Source organism: Misgurnus anguillicaudatus, chromosome 4 (assembly GCF_027580225.2).
Source record: "Misgurnus anguillicaudatus chromosome 4, ASM2758022v2, whole genome shotgun sequence".
NCBI lineage: Eukaryota > Metazoa > Chordata > Actinopteri > Cypriniformes > Cobitidae > Misgurnus > Misgurnus anguillicaudatus.
The window spans coordinates 21,538,501-21,556,608 of NC_073340.2; the positions used below are offsets into that span (position 1 = coordinate 21,538,501).

General features: G+C 36.2%; 2 protein-coding genes across 2 annotated transcripts; one reads left to right on the plus strand and one right to left on the minus strand.

Annotated features, from left to right (window-relative positions):
- Positions 1–736: 736 nt before the first annotated feature.
- On the plus strand, positions 737–3,235 carry six3b (SIX homeobox 3b). The gene is made up of 2 exons (XM_055176328.2): positions 737–1,583; positions 2,387–3,235. Exons 1-2 carry the CDS (start codon positions 892–894, stop codon positions 2,574–2,576), a joined length of 882 nt encoding a protein of 293 aa, XP_055032303.2. The 5' UTR covers positions 737–891; the 3' UTR covers positions 2,577–3,235.
- A 4,097-nt stretch (positions 3,236–7,332) lies between these two features.
- six2b (SIX homeobox 2b) lies at positions 7,333–9,542 on the minus strand. The gene is made up of 2 exons (XM_055176329.2): positions 8,533–9,542; positions 7,333–7,887 (listed from the first exon to the last, which is right to left on the minus strand). The coding sequence occupies exons 1-2, from the start codon at positions 9,090–9,092 to the stop codon at positions 7,581–7,583; spliced, it is 867 nt and encodes a 288-aa protein (XP_055032304.1). The 5' UTR covers positions 9,093–9,542; the 3' UTR covers positions 7,333–7,580.
- Positions 9,543–18,108: the final 8,566 nt, after the last annotated feature.

Consider the following 18,108-nt stretch of genomic DNA (forward strand, 5'->3'; position numbering starts at 1 on the left):
CCTAACAAGCCGATCTTGTTTCCTATTGACATTTTATCTTGCCTTTTAAAATGATAAGGAGGCAAATAACAGTAATAATAATAATTACACGGAATAAGCCTTGCCAATCGCGTGAGGAATTGTTAAAGTATAATTTTAACAATTGCATGTCGAATAAAGACATTCTTTGAGGTTTCAGTTTTTTTTCTTGTTATTACAAACCGTGTAATTTTACCATGAACTATGTTCCTTGAAATTCATTTACTAGTATTTAAAATGTATTTTTTCTTTTAGTCGTAAATATCCAGTGCGGCAGCCTTTGCCATCGCAATGAAAAAAGAAATGGCAACTGTAATCTAATTAATCGTTCACCTGTTATAATAAGCATAATTGTCTTTCACCTCTTATATCTATTTAGGCTATAAATATTTAGTAAATAACTAAACCAGCGTTTGTTAATGCATTTGTTAAATAGCTCGCAATCTTTAACACCCACGCAGGGTAGCATTATATTCGCTTTCAGCAATATTAAGTTCGCAGTAATAAAGCAATATGCTACCTATTAATCCTCCTACCGTCGAGTGAACTGGCGCACCATTCGCTTGCTTGAAAACATCCCGCAGTGAGCGGCCTGTTCTGATTGGAGCGACGATAAAGCCGTGCGCGTGAAGCGAGTGTGCAGTAGGGCAGTGCGCACTCTCTAATGACGGGCATGCTTGACAGTGATTGGCAGGGCTGCCATGACAACCACAGCACGACACCAGGAAGACCAATAGAAAAGCGAAACAAGATGTTTCTGCGTTGCATTTGAAGTTGATTAAGGGTAGATATTACTCGTGCACTGATTCAAGCACAAACACCACGTTAGTTTTGCCGTCTTTCCCCATCCGTGTGTCTCTCTGCAGCGACTCCATGGTTTTCCGATCCCCTTTAGAGCTTTATCCCTCGCATCTTTTTTTGCCCAATTTCGCGGATCGCCCTCTGCTTCTGGCGGGCAGCATTCCCAGAGCGAGGTCTCCGGAGGACTTACCGATGTTTCAGCTACCCACCCTAAACTTCTCGGCGGAACAGGTGGCCAGCGTGTGCGAGACGCTGGAAGAAACCGGGGACATCGAGAGACTTGGACGTTTTCTTTGGTCTTTACCCGTGGCACCCGGAGCTTGCGATGCCATCAACAAGCACGAGTCCATCCAACGAGCCAGAGCGGTGGTCGCTTATCACACAGGAAGTTTTCGTGAATTATATCACATCCTGGAAACCCACAAGTTTACCAAAGACTCACATGGGAAGCTCCAAGCGATGTGGCTGGAAGCGCACTACCAAGAGGCCGAGAAGCTGCGCGGTCGCCCTCTCGGGCCCGTTGATAAATACCGCGTCCGCAAGAAGTTCCCCTTGCCACGGACCATTTGGGATGGCGAACAGAAGACCCACTGTTTCAAGGAACGAACTCGCGGCTTGTTGAGGGAGTGGTACCTACAGGATCCGTACCCCAATCCAAGCAAGAAAAGGGAATTGGCACAAGCCACTGGACTGACTCCCACTCAAGTGGGCAATTGGTTTAAAAATCGAAGGCAAAGAGACAGAGCAGCAGCTGCAAAAAACAGGTTAGTTTAATGATTTTAACTGAAACTGAGGGTGTATATATGTGTAAATACTACTAGTAAAAAATACGAAAAATTATAAACGACTTTAAAGAACAAATACTGGCATTGAATCACTAAATATGGTTAAATTCGATTTTTGAAAATAATGTTTATATTATCATTTTATTTATTCCAGAAAAATAAATCAGTTTAGGTTTTTGTAGCTAAACTATTTATTATTTCCTGTGATTAAAATTTTAAATCTTTAGAAAAAGTCAATTCTATTATTAACTTTGTAGTGTTTAGTTTGCTGTCAAATATACAAATTTAGCAAAACATATTCAGCATCAAAAAACTTTTTCTGGATGTTTATTTGTCCATTAGTTTGTCACTTTAATATTATAATTTATTTTAGAAACAATGCCATTTTTACCTTATTTTGAAATACATTTCTGAGAAGCAATGTGCGATATTATACTGAAATAAAATAAAATTGGACAGAGGACATACACATAGTACCGCATAGTTATCTTCAAATCCAAAATAAATTAACCAAATTTAAACAAAATTAACGGTATAAAATATTAATAATCTATAGCTCAGGAGAACAGTTCTGCTTTTAAAACAAAATTAAACTAAGTCCCTTTTGCCTTTTTTAATGCGGTCTTCTCTCCTTATTTGAGCAAATTCAGTAGTAGAAACAGTACAATATACATATATGATCTTTGTGACCCTTCGTTTAATGAGTAAATGTATGTGATGTAGCTATATTTTAATACTGTATAGAAAAAATATATTTTAACCTAAACATTTCTCTATTTTAGGCTTCAGCATCACGGACTGGGTCAGAGCGGCCTGCGCTCCGTGTCAGAATCCGGGTGCACACCGCACAGCTCGGCTGAATCCCCGTGCGCCGCAGCCAGCCCAACTACCAGTGTCTCCAGTATGAATGAACGAGGCGATGTCGGTACCATTCTCTCAGTTACAGACAGTGATTCTGATTTCGACGTATGATACACCGTCAGACAAAAATGAACATTTTGCCCAGAGATAAATGAACTTGTGAAAAAAATGGGCAACAAGAGGCCGGCCATTTTGCCACATTATGTCCAACAAAAGGAGAAAAGCATGCTGTTTTTCCAGCGCTTCTATACGGACTGACGCCCTTTCATTTCCAATGCCTACACGACCATTTTGCATGTTCGTTTGTGAATATATTACATTTTTATTAGGCATTTATGAAGTGGATTCTGAGAGAGTATAACTCCTTGACGTTTCCAATTAATTCAGTGAACCTGGAGAGGCATATTTGTTATTTTGTGTTTATCAGACAATCAAAAGCACCTTTATTCCCCCCGTCGTTTACTTGACAGCAGATGTTCATACTAATTTTATCTCGAGATTTATATTGAATTGTCCATGTCTGATCTGAAGTTTTCCTTAAATCTAGGCTTGTCTAGATATGCTTGTATTATATCGCAATTAAGCCAATCTCTTTCCTACAAATTTCTTTATGTTGTGTCCATAAATTGTGTGTAATTGTCTGTTAAGTGCTTGGAGATTTTAAATGTCTATTCATTCTGCTCGTTTTTATACTGTAAATGGGTTATTGGCGCTGAAAACACAGTGTTATGGGTCACTTTTATGCAAATAAATATAATTTAATATAATGACTATCAGTGTATTATTTGGTTATTAAGTGAGTTAACACTGTGACGGGTTCTGTTAAGAAAATACAGAAAATTACGTACAGTTTTACTTTCCGTCTGTGTCATTTTTCTTTAGCTTTCATTTGAGTTCTTCAGGAGTCTGTAACTAGTCCTCTTATTTTTCTCTCTGAATATTACCTTAGTGGAAAGGCGGAGACTGCATGAAATTATTCGATAGTAAAGAATACATAAAATCTAATTATAGAAAATGGATTATAGTTTTAGTCCTGTCAGTTAAATATTTTATTTGCCCAAATTGCTTGTCATATCCTTTTTTTTACTCTTTACTTTAAACAGAGAAATTTGAATTTGCAATTAAGTTTTTGCAAAACAACGGGACGCCCTACAAAAAAAAAAATTTTTTGTAGCACTAGATTTTGTTTTATGAAGCCTTCAGTTAGACATCCAACCAAAAGGTAGTATTAAAAATAATATCAATGAAAAAAATATTAATGAATAAATAAATAACAAAGGGAAATTGGAAAACTAAGAATCACATTTTTTTTAGAAACACGAAGAATAGCCTAATAATTTTGTTTATCTATATCTATATGTATATATATATATATATATATATATATATATATATATATATATATATAAAATCAAATATAAAACCTTTTTTTACAGCACCAGAAAAAAAACTTACAACAAATAATCAAACACACACATTAAACACAAAAATAAATGTATACAAACTGTGAAATAAACACTGAAATAAACACTAAGATACCGAAAATATAATACATTTTATTCCAAATTGAGTCTCAATTGAGCAGGTTACATATTTTTTGTGCACCTGCATAAGCACCCGCCGCGCGTATTACAAGTTAACTAATGCCGCGCTGTTAATTTCACATTGTTTAATTAACGCATTTTTCCAGCCTTCAAACATTTATCTATTTAATAATGCAATGACCTAATATCAATATATTTTCTTTCTCTTACCCAACATAAGTGACATGGGAATGGTTTGTTTTGAGTTTTTCTATTAACATTCCATACGAGAGAGAGAGTGTGTGTGGAGTTACTGTGAGAGGATTTCTTTTCCCTCTTCTCCCTTTTGATTTGACTAAGCACAACTTTTTATTCGTGTTTATTCATGCGGCAGATCCCCTTGACCTGGATTCATTGTGCTATTTGGAGCCGCGCAATAAAACAGCGCACCTCACCTTGTGTTTGTACAATGGCGTGCAACTAGATAACCAGTTTAAGGCAAAGTTACAAATGAGTATAAACTTAAACCAACAAGTGTTTGGATATGTCAATGCAATCCAAAGACCTATAAGGCCAATATGGCTTACTGTATGTCGCTGCTGGGGTGCATACTGGCTAGCTCGCCATGTTGTCAATTGTTACAGCTTAGTCTGATCTACCATTCTCACGATCTCGCAAAATGTTTTCGATTTAATACAAATAAGTTGAGCGAACTTCTGTCCCAATCTTTGAACTTCAGTTCAGTTGACAGATGGGATCATGGTCTACAGTAGCTGGTCGGCTTCGGGACAATTTGATTGCAGTATTAGACTTTGGAAGCATTGAATTACATTATAATCACTTAAATTAAGTGATTTAATTAATAAATTAAGAATAACTTATTTATTTATTGCTTATTTTAATTTTAGCCTTAATAAAAGTAACACAGTGTTTCCTGACGTCACTGTTACATGCACACGTGCTATATTACACGCTTACGCGGCTGACATTCTTTCTTTACACATTCATTTTTATATTTACATTTTCCTGCATTTAGACAGCGACAGGGCATTTACGTGTGCTATTCATTTTCTAAGCGAGTAGCTGTCTTTTTTTTTAGTAAATTGTAAATTATAAAGTTGACTATTATTCTTAGTTAATCGTAAATTGTTGTAATATGCGTATGACTTGCAGATGTAAACTTAAACCAGGCTTGATGACGTGTGCAGCCTGCACACGCGACCCCCGGAGGCTGCAGCCTTGCGCGTGCGTGCCTTTCCGGGGTCGAACCCATGACATTTCCGACATTTGCATTGCAATGCGTTACCAATTGAGCTACAAAAATATTCAAGCAATTAAAACAGTTAAATAACACAAATAAGACCACATCACTGTAAACTGACAATGAAACATTAAGGGCAACATTTACTATATGTGCAAATCAAAAGAGATGTCAAAAATTGTTTGAAAGGAACACTGCCCATTTTTATCTTATTCATGTGCTTGTGTCGCCATCATGTGGCCAATATTAGATACGACAATCTGAGTGAAACTTCTGTTAATCCATGAATTTGTTGTTTGGTTCCTTAAAAAGCGTATCACCGAGCATTTGAAAAAGCTGTCATAAATAGGCCACGAAAAACACTAACCATATTGGTATTAAAATTTGTTTTGCGTAACGTTTTAAATACTTGAGTTTCTTACCTTGATATGAAATATTTCATGTTAGTTTCTTAAATATTCACCCTAATTACCAACATAAATATGTACAAGGTTAAGTTTTCAAGTAGGCTATGTGTTTACTATAAGCTATAGTGCATTATGGATGGGCTTTCATCAATTAAAAGCTTTGTAGATGCTACCTCCTAAAAGGATGATGGGGCAGTGTAACACAATTGGAAAGGTAAAACCTATTAAAGAAAAAATGGCAGACAGTTGTTAATGTTTTCCCCTCTTCTGAATTTTACTCTATTATACGCTAATCATGCTTACACTGTTTTTGTACCAAATCTATGTTCGCCCAGATAAGTCATTCTAGGTCTAATTATTAAGATTTAATTAATGTAACTTTCCCTTTAAATTATTATATTAATATTTTGTATATATAATATTATGCAGTTTTGATAAAATTGTATTATTGATTAAAATAAATTAAAAGTTTGTTATTAATGTCACAAGTAAAAGCTGTTGGTCTTGCATGTGAACAAAAGCAAATACCTTTACTTAATAGAAGTTTAATCATTTATTTACATAAAAGTTAAAGCTGCATGTATGGCAAAGAATCGTAAATGTATTAGGTTTGAGCAAGTCATAACATGTATTTAATGGGAAGTAGACTCAGGGGGTTATTTTAACACATGGTTGGGTAAATTATGGACAAAACCAATTTATAACACCACTTGGTTATAACTAAACTTATGTTGGGTTGTTTCAGCCCAAATACTGAAACATTATTATGTAACAACAACCCACCATTCGTGTATTTTAGTTTGGTCCAATTTTTACCTCAACCAGGGGTATTTTTCAGCGTGTACTCCTTAACATCATCAGTAGGAGGCACTATTGGCTCATGATTGCAGTCCCAAGAAAAAACATGGTAAAATGTGATGTTAAAAGTTAATTACATTTCACAATTATTACAATTTAACACTATATACTTTTGGAAAAAGGATCGACAGTCCTATATGTGAACATTTTGTGAACATAGACCCGGTTTTCATTATTGCGTATTGCGTTTCTCAATATTATAATAATTAGGCTATATTCAGATTTATTCCAGTTCAGGCAATGAATAAATTAAACGTATATTGTTAGAGTGATATAGATTATTAAAGACACAATATTTATAGCTAACAAAAGAGCAGCTAAAATGGATAGCTGATATCAGCCTATATATTTTTTTTATTCACCTGTAGTTTTTCGCTTCTGCAACGTGATATTAATATTCTTGATGTGAAGTAGGCTATATGAATTATGCAGCCATTAATGAATACATAAAACATATAAAAGACAGATAATTCTGCAAAAAAAAAAATGTGTAAAAGTGGGGCGGTACCCTTTCTAAACGTACTTAAATGGTATGAGTACCACATGTCTCTTTTTAAAGGGAACGTCCTAGTGACAGCTTTTGTACTTTTTTGACAATGTATTGGTGTGTAGGCTATATAATTCAGTTGAAAATCTCGTGATCACGCTCACAAACTCATCTATTAAATATATGTATGGTATTTTATAGGCTACTTTGCCGCATTATACAGCAGTAACCTTCTGACATTTTCTCCTAATAATATTAAAACAAAGCTCTGCGTTAAAGACGCGCACACATTTTTCTTTCCAAAAAAGACAACACATTTCGACTTTTTTTAAATATATTTTATTAGATTATTTTATAGCTGCACATATCAAAAACTATTCCTTGGTTATATTAAATTGTTACAGTAATTTCTGATGGAAACATTGTTCTTCAGGTATAGGTAAACTTGCACGTTGCCGTCTTCTGATAGTTTGGGTATTTTGTTTTCTAATGTCCTTTAAGCTCGACTAATAAAATGTCTTGAATATATTAACGAAGCCATTTATTGAGGAAAAAGTCAAAGATCATATAAGTTGTTTCTTATGATCCAAGTTCCACCAGGCTGGCCGTCATGGGGTTGAGAAGGCCGTCGTGCATGGAGAAGTGATGGTGACTTTCAGAGCTGCTGACGGGGATGATGCAGCCGCTTGGGCCCGGCGGAGGAGCAAAGCTGTGCAGGGGTGGCAGACCTGAACTGGAGGGCATGAGGAGGGCAGGACTCATAGAAGTGTGATCTGGGGTCGCAGAGGGAGATTTGTCGTCCTCTGAACTTTCACATAGAGATTTATTTTCGTTCACGTGAGAGGTCAATGAGTTGTGGCCGTTTGGATTTGCGCCCTCGTTTTCCCTGTTGGAGGAGATTATTCAAATTATTGGGGAGCCAACAAAAACAACCACCGTTTGCTTTTGCACATAAAAACAACTGAATCGTGCATATCCAAATGTGTCAAATACAAAATCGTTAAGGGGTCATTGGAGGTCTTTAATTTTAACATGCAAGATATTAATGCCATATCAATACAATGTAAAATGTATTTAACCAATATTTTTATCTAAACTGTATTATATATCTAGAATAGGCTAATAATACGTATTTTTTATCAGAAGCCAGTCTTACTTCATCACATCCCGTAGTCACTTTCAGCAATTAATAAAGCAATTAAAACAATTAGGTAAGGTTACGCAAAATTTAAATGTATTTTTTATTTGTGTGTTCAAAGAATGTTTGGCTTCATATAACTGGACAAAACAAAACTAAATTAAGCACGTCATTCATAAAATAAGCTATACAGCAGTGTTTATAATGTTATGTATTAAATCCGATTCAAATTGCATAATAATAAGACGCATTGGTTGTTTTCAACATTCATTAATCTTGAATGTGAACAGTTTTACATTTCTTACAAGACCACGGTTAAAAAAAATACTACTTTATTTTTCCTGAAATAAAGCGGGTTTAAAAGTATGTTTCACAAAATTTATTTCTACCTACCTTTCTTTTGCCTCCGCTGCCCGGTCCCTCTGTCTCCTGTTCTTGAACCAGTTGCTGACCTGCGTCGTGGTGAGGCCCGTGGCCTCGGCCAGTTCTCTCTTCTCCCTCGGGGAAGGGTACGGGTTGTGAGTATACCACTCTTTTAGCACACACCGGCTCTTTTCCTTAAAACAGTAACTTGTCTCCTCTCCATCCCAGATTGTGCGAGGAAGAGGGAACTTTCTGCGGACGCGGTATTTTCCCACCGCGCCTAGAGGACGACCGCGCAATTTCTCCGCTTCAACGTAGTGCGCTTTCAACCAAAGTTGTTGTAGTTTGGGGTGGTTGTGCGGTGAAAACTGGTGGCTCTCTAATACTTTGTAAAGCTCCCTGAAGTTTCCTCGGTGAAAGGCTACCACGGCTTTGGCTTTCAGTACACTCTCGTTTTTATGGAGGTGATCGCAAGCGGGCAAGGACCACAGAAAGCGTCCGAGACGTTCAATACTCCCACCTTGCTGAAGGACCTCGCAGACACAGGCAACCTGCTCTTGGGTAAATCCAAAGCTTGGAGGCATGGACATAGTTGAGGGCAATAATTTAACTTATCTCCTGTAAGTATTTTACCCACTCAGCTGCTGTGAGGCGATATCCACTGTGGAGACACTATGAAAAACTTTCCACCAATATTAGAACTTGATGTACATTTTCCATAAAAAATATTTAAATGAGTCCATGCAAAGAAAAACTATATTAAAAAAAACAATAAAAAAGTTTTCGAAAAATGCAAATTAATTGTTTAATTCCGTCTTTTGCTTTGTCAATTACAAGTGCACTATCGCGAGGCGTTAATCATTTCAGTCTTGTCGTCGTGTACAATAGTCTTTCCTCGACTGTTCTCAGCTACCAGCCCGCCCTCTGGTTATCATATCTCTTACAGTGTGTAAGGGCGATTAGCGCATCCTCATGGGCAAGTGTAGAGAGAAGTTGTGTAGCAGAAACTGACCCTGCCTCTTTCACATATACTTACTGACACTTGGATGTCACGCACCGCGGGGGAAGGAGTGCGCGCAACACACTTACAGCATGATATCCAAAAACAGACGCCGCTCTTATTATATTCGTAAAACACGGGGGGACCGATCGCTAACAGACCATTGTGTTCGTTATTATTTGTTATTTAAAGCTATTATTACAAAAAAATCCAGTTTTTCATGAAAATAGTCTAAAAAAAACACTAGATGGAATTTCCAAATACGAATAAAACTAACTTTATTACAGGCTTCTTTTTTTTTTTTTACAAAACTTACATTTAAATTTCTATTTTAGTAACCATTGTGATTTTACATTAAGAACATTTAACTTGACAGACCCTAACTTAGAAGGGATGTATTTATTACTAAGGTCCTAGATTTGGATTTATTTAGAATTATTATTAGTATTATTATGATTATTATTATTATCAAAATGTTGAAAATAAGAGTAACGGGAAAAAGAGAAAAGCATTTGCATATGGCTAAGGTTGATCATTTTAGAAATGATGGATGGTGGGCACTTGAAGTTTGCTGGATTGATGTTAGTGTCGAGAAGTCTCTGGTGTAGTGTATCTGAAGAGTTATTTTGAAATGTAATGCGACTCCAGCGTACTTTTTCATATGGACATTGTAATTCTAGCATTTGGTTCCAGAGGGATTTAGCAAATTCGTTTTATGGAGACTTAATATATTGCTAGCTCTCACAAAGATCATTTAATTTTGTTTAGATCTAATATAAGCAAAGTTTTATTTAACTTGACCAAACTATACTTTATAGATTTTTTTTCCTTTAAATGTGGCATTTAAGCATTTTATTGCATTAATAGGTTTAAAATATTGAAATGCTGTTTAAGTTTTTGTATATTAAAAAAGTCTAAAGAGGAACCAGCCTACTGTACCTCGTATGTTTGTGCAATTCTTTAATAATCAACTAATTCAACTATATAAGTAGCTCTAAAGTAGAAACTAAAAACATTATTACCGCAATGTTCAGAATTTGTGGTCATCTGTTTCCCTAAAGTACCTTCAGATTTGCATTGCATATTAGGCATGTTTGCATTGTGTGATATAGTGTTACATATTTTGCTTGTGTTTTTGTTAAAAGTCCACACCCGTCTCTATAGCCTGCCAACACACATGCTCTCACATTATCTCATGCGCATACAAAACCACACACACAGACGTAAAGGGTTGAGTTTTCAGTAAAAGGACCTGATTGATTATACATGGCTAGGATCATTTACCAAGGAAGGGGAGGAGGTGTCTGAGCGGACTTTAGCCAGTCTGAGACCTCCTGAGGGTAGCCACACCAGTAGCGCAGAGGGTTGACAGTGGAGGTTTGGTGAGTAGATGAACAGAGGGAGTCAGTTCGAGTCCATTTTGAAACCCATTCTTTATTCAGCTTCACGCTAGCTTTGCTGTGTCATTCTAAACCCTGCGTCAGAGACGGTGAGCCAAGCTTGGCTGCTGTCTGGAGCTTCAGCCTTTGACCTTGATGATGGAAGAGTGAGCTGTGGATGAAGAGATGATGGAGAAAAGTGTCTCCTAAAATCTATACACTCACTCCCAAACTAAGACTATACCAAGCACTGATGGACAATTTTTCTTCAAAATTACTTTTTGCAATGATGGTTGACCAATAGGCTCTCTCAGAAAAAGATACAAAAAGGTACAAAAGTTGTCATTGGGGTGGTACCTTTTGACAAGTACACTTTTGTACCTAAAAGGTGCATACTATTACCTCAAAGGTACATATCTGTACCAAAATGGTACATATTGGGACCTTTTAAAAAGGTGACAACTAAAATTGCGTTAATAAATGTTTTTAATACAAAGTCTTCACCAAAACTGTTAAATGATTTACGATGTGTTACGACTGCTAAAAGCAATTTGCACAGTGGGGTGATTCTCACGAAATCCAGGGTCCATTCTCACAAAATCCGTGTCCAGCATCAGAATTTTTAAAAAGCCTTTGAAGCCTTTTTTTTGCACATATAAGATTAAGGTCTGAACTTACTATAACCATTACTTTTAGAGGATTTAAAACATATTTCCTATAAAATTATTAAAATTTTTTAGATTATCATTATAAAAAATTATCATTACCGGCGCAACATGATATTACATTAAATATATGCATTTACAAATTCATGTTTCGGTAATGAGAACTAAATAGTTGTCTAGGTACTATGAAAAACAAAATTTCAATTTTTATCTGGAGAGAAAAAATAAGAAGTTTGTTAGTTCCTTGAGGGCTTAAACAATGATTGAAAATTGTTGCGGAGGATGAGAACATTTTTCTTGGACACATTTATATTCCTTATTATTGTCTCTACATTTACCAATGATCACCAAATACCACATGTTTCTTTACTGTACATGTTTAAAGTATAACATGCACTGAAGCTTTTTATTTTTTAGATTTTTTAATTATAAATTTTCCATGTCAAAGAACCCAAATCCAGTCATGGACAAGTTGCGGTAATGAAAATTTTTCCCTTAAATGTGGAAAAAACACAAAATTGGTTTGTATGTCATTTGGAATCATGTGCAAAACAGTACATGAAGAGATGTTTGTAACTGTTTGCTTCTTATTTTGATGTACTTTTTTTATCAAAATGTTTCATGACACCTCATAAGCCTAATTTCGCCAGAATCACCCAGTGGCATTTGGTATTCTGGGAAATGTACATCACCACCTGCACCAGGAGAGGAGGAACAGGCAATCCAAGCACTTCTCTGCACACACCTGCACCTGTCTAATGTTTCGTGGGCTATAAGTGAGGTAGAGGTCTGCTAATCTGCAAACGCGGCCAGCAAAACGTTCATTTTTCCTGGAGGCCTGTTGCTGACCATGCAGTGGCCTGAGTCTTTCTTTATTCAAATCAAGGCGGTTGTGTAGGGGGCCATGAGACACCCAACACCCGGCAATCACACTGTCCTCCACTCACAGCGCACACTCTAAATGATTAATGAAGCTGGCTCACCTTCCCTCTCTGGAGGGACGCGAAACCTGATAGCGCCGGGAGAGGCTGCGCTCAGCCATGTGTGTGTGTGTAAGTTTGCATGAGCGAGGACACCAGGAGAAGAAGAGTAAGGCCTTCAGTCCATATAATATAAAGTATCATTGTCTGGCCATTGACGCAGACGGAAGTTACAGTAGCGTATTGATGACAATTTTGTAATAGATGATCACTTCCTCTAACTAACAACTTAACAGCTATTTGATCACGTCTATTGATATGTTGTATGGCATGAGAACATGTTACACTACCATGAGCATCCCTTTTGAATCTGGGTATTGCAGCATTATCTAAGATGCTAAATCATGTCAGTGCTTGTTTCTCTCTCTCTCTCTCTCTCTCTCTCTCTCTCTTTCTCTCTATCTCTCTCTCTCTCTCTCCTTCTCTTGTCCTCCTGGCCCCTTGGGTGATCAGGTTTCAGCCCTGTGTCCTCCAGGCAGGCAGAGGGATTAAATGTTCATGCATAGGGAAGTGACACCACCAGTGTCTGGGCAGGAACATGCTTCTCAGACTGTAATCAAAGCACTATCTTTCATTCTCTCTCTCTCTTTCTTTCTTCACTGGTCTCTCTATCTTTCTGGCTTGCATTTTTGTACTGCTTTTTGACTGATTTCATATTATCTTGTCATAAATGTATATATTAAAAAATGTATCCAATAAGTAACTCTATTTAATGTATCATCCAAAATTTGTTTCTATAATTATTTCTCTACGGTATAATCATCCGTGTAAACATATTTGCTAATCCAGTACCAACGTTACGATGTGTAATGTGTCAGACACCTGTGACATATAAATCTAACTTTGTCACAGACTTTATTAACAGCTGATCATCTGCATTCCCAAGTGTTTTATTGGGTATGGCTTAGCAGATGAGTGGCCTGGTCAGGAAATGACAAACTCCCCTAATGTTTCTTATACATTTGAGGAATGTGTCCATATGTGTAGTACAGAGTGAGCATTGTACATTTTCCAGAACAGTAAAATGGGCTTAGCATTTAATGCTTTCTGTAAATGTTTATTTGTGTTAGGTTTATATGTGTGAATAGTTTTTTTATGCAATAGTGACCAAAAGCAAAAGTCAAACTTTGAACAATTTCAAAAGTTTTTTCTTTTTTTTTCAAATATTGTATAAAGATGCATTGACGTTTTTGTTTGCATGTTGCATTTGTGTGTTTGGAGTTAAAACTGAAGCTCAGCTTTGAGAAGAATTTAAGGGAGCTTGGCCAAAAATGACATACAACAAAGTTTATGTGCAAAGTTTATAAAGACATAGACAGTGACTTTGAATATTACCACAAAAGGGGGTGAACGCATATTAATTACAGATAAAATTGTTTGTCAGTGTATGCTTTATTACCTGTAAGCTTTTAGTTTTTCAATGCATTTTTTGCCTTTAAATAGATTCCCTAGCATGCTTGCCTTATTACCAAATTACTTCAAATAAATACCCTTAAAGGAAAACACCAGCGTTTTTCAATGTTCTTAACTCAACTTAGATGAATTAATACATACCTATCTTTATTCAATGCGTGCACTTTTAATCTTTGTACAGAGCTTCTTGAATGTATTAGCATTTAGCCTAGCCCCATTCATTCCTATGGCTCCAAACAAAAGTTTTATTTTGTGCCACCATACTTACTCGTGTAACTACTCATGTAACAGTCTTTAAATAGGGAAAACATGAAAGTGTTTGGTGGCTTATAAATTCATCCCTTTTTGGAGCCATAGGAATGAATGGGGCTAGGCTAAATGCTAACACATCGTTAGGCGCTGTATAAAGATTAAAACTGCACGTATTGATAAAACATAGGTATGTATTAATTAATCTAAGTTGAGGTAAGAACATAGTAAAATATTGAAAAACAGTGGTGTTTTCCTTTAAGAGTATTTATTTGAAGTAATTTGGTAAATTTGGCAAAAAATGCATAAAAAAACAAAAAGCTCACAAGGTAATAAAGCAAACACTGACTACAATTTTACAACAAATTTTTGTAGCATACAGCTCATATTTTAATGGTTTAATCTAACCCATGGGGCAAATTCGTAAAAATTGTTCAAAATACATAAGGTAACAATGTTTGTCATCATTTATTATGCCATTGAATTATAGTAGCAGATCTTTTGCATACATTGCAAGCGGTGATTACAGGAAACATGTACCGCAACCACAAATCCAAAGTTTGTTTTAAAAAAGGTTTAATATTTCAAAAGAGCATTTAGGGCCCAAAATCAACAAATTGATACCATACGCTCTGTCTTTCAATTAAGCAAACTCTACAAATTTTGCTCTACCCGTAAAATAATGGTCCTGTTACAGCGATTATTGTCCACTCAGAGATAAACCCTGTAGCCTTCTTGTTTGTTCTCTTCTGCTTGTTCTGGGGTTATAAAGAGTGTCCTGTAAATATTTTGTAACCGTCCACCGTTCAAGTGAAACCATACACTTGCTACAATGTGGAAAACATTCTGACTACATACTCGTCTTCTGCTTGCCAGATACTGAAAGCAGATATTGGAACTTAGGAATCAGTCCAGTTGACTGGGTCATCTGACCTGTTCTGAGGCAGCTGTCTCAATCGCAAACCCCTTTCACCACGCTGAATGAGGGTCAACGCATTTAACTGTGAAGTTATGGGAGCAATTCGAGGAATAAGCAGACAGAGGCTTTTGGGGAACCCTGTACATGAGTTTTTTTCTGACCAACTTGACCTTTCAATCGGGACACTTTAACTGGCATTTAAATTCCGGCAGATTTGCCAACATGCGCAAGTTGCATCAAATTTTGTCATGAGGTTTGATAATCAACAGCAGGGTCCTGTTTTAGGGATCTTGTCAGAGTAAAGAGCGTCGTGTTAGATTAGGTCTGCGTGTATGTTTGAAGTTTCCCATGTCTAAACAAGGTTGTTAAACTCGTGCTGATAGGCCTAAATGTGCACAAATGATGAAGTGTTAATAGAGAGTTAGGTTGCAATTGATACTTCAACCCTGTACCTTTCCCATTGGGTCAATGGCAGGATTTGACACCCTGTTGTACTTGTACTAGAATGAGGAGAGCCCATGTGTGTGCTGATTTGTGCTCACTGTCACACAGTTTCTTTGTACTATAAAACCATATCTAGGTTAAAGGATTAGTCCATTTTCTTAAAAGAAAAATCCAGATAATTTACTCACCACCATGTCATCCAAAATGTTGATGTCTTTCTTTGTTCAGTCGAGAAGAAATTATGTTTTTTGAAGAAAACATTGCAGAATTTTTCTAATTTTATTGGACTTTAATAGAACCCAACATTTAATACTTAACTCAACACTTAACTGTTTTTTTCAACGGAGTTTCAAAGGACTATAAACAATCCCAACCGAGGCATAAGGGTCTTATCTAGCGAAACGATTGTCATTTTTGACAATCAAAAAAAAACAAATATACACTTTTATAGCACAACTTCTCGTCGTGTAGATCCGGTCGTGATGCGCCAGCTGAACCCACTATACGTCACCGCAATACGTCATGACGTCAAGAGGTCACAGAGGACGAACGCGAAACTCCGCCCCAGTGTTTACAAGCGTCTTGAAAGAGGACCGTTCCTACGTTGTTGTATGTCAACTGATACTAATTAATGTCTTTGTGGCAGTTTATTGTTTAAAATGGTCCGCAAATGTGCGTTGTATATATCTAACACGTGACCTCCCTACGTCACTACGCATTTACGTTAGGTCGCGCTGGACCGGACCTTGACGAAAAGTTGTGGTTTAAAAGTATATATTTTTTATTTTTCTTGTCAAAAATGACAATCGTTTCGCTAGATAAGACCCTTATGCCTCGTTTGGGATTGTTTATAGACCTTTGAAACTCCGTTGAAAAAAACTGTTAAGTATTGAGTTAAGTATTAAATGTTGGGTTCTATTAAAGTCCATTAAAATTAGAAAAATTCTGCAATGTTTTCTTCAAAAAACATAATTTCTTCTGGACTGAACAAAGAAAGACATCAACATTTTGGATGACATGGTGGTGAGTAAATTATCTGGATTTTTCTTTTAAGAAAATGTAATATTCCTTTAACTGTAGACCGGATATAACACTGCTATGAGTAAGCCACTTCTAGCCAAAATAAACTTGAATTTGGTTTGATCTTGGTTTGCCAAAAACAAGATATGATATTTCATCATGTAAGCAAAGTCAGCAGTGATTACAAGGTGTTTGGTTTCATTTATTTATTTTATTTCACGATTAGACATTTAATTTTCATTTACAGCCCAAGTTTTGCTTTTTAATTCAAAATTGCTTGCTGGGTTCAGATTTATAGAAATATGCCAACAAACACTATAATAAATATTGCTTTATAAATAAATAAATATATTAATATATAGTATTATAATATAATGTATATATAAATAATTATAATAATATTACATAAGCCAGTGGTTCTCAAACTTTTTCAGCGTGCGGCCCCCCTTGTGTCCAGTGCATTTCTTCGCGGCCCCCCCAAAGAAAATGTATGACAAATTTGTGCTAAAATGTAACATTTTTATGAAACAAAACATATAAAATGATTCAAAGTAGTGCTGTTGGTTAGCCTTATATTTTTTTGTTTTAATTACACATAATTCATGATAAATTAATGTATTTTATAAAATCTCATAAAACTGGGGCCCCCCTGGCACCATCTCGCGGCCCCCAGTTTAAGAACCACTGACATAAGCAATTATAAATTCACACATTATCATATGGTTCATATGATTGGTATTGCTATTATTAACCTAAAAGACTATTTTTTTACGTGTTTGAAATGGTGTCTATACGTTTACCACTCATTTACATTTTTTACCCAAAAGGGGAATGTTAATGCAAATATATTTGCATTGTTTGCTTCATGGTTCGTAGTTGTGTTAGTCTGTGTATTTAAGACAAATAAAATGTCTGCTGGTTTCACGTACGGTTGGTCTGAGGTTTTCACATTCCCAAATCAATTCTGATACTTAATTCCTTAGAAACATGCATGCCTTTGTGGCAGGGAGGTGATAAACCTTATAAATATTATACACAAATAAACGAAACACATAGACATAAATACACATTAGACTTATAAGTTAAAAATAAAGAGTGTTTTGAGAGATAAACATGCACAAGCAAAGTTCTCACAGGTTAAGTGATCTGTTCTCAATTACAATGTGCCCTGAAACGTTCAATTAAATCACAGACGTTGTTGCAATCATAGCCATATACACTAATGCATGAGCACACAAAACATGTATTTTTGGCCTAGTCGGATGGACTGAAATGAGCCCTCTGTGATTCTCCCGAAGAGTTTAGGGTGTATAGGTTTACAGTGTATGCCGCCGGCACATCCTCTCGCTAATGTTACAATGCAATGTTACACCACCATTGTTCGGATCCAGAAAATGACACTTCCCTTAAGGGCACGCACATCAACTTACAACCTCCATTCAGTCACACACCCCTAATAGACCAACTTAATTTTGCTTAAGTACAATCCATCAACAGGCAAAACTCGCACAGGAACAATATGTCTCTGTCAGTAACT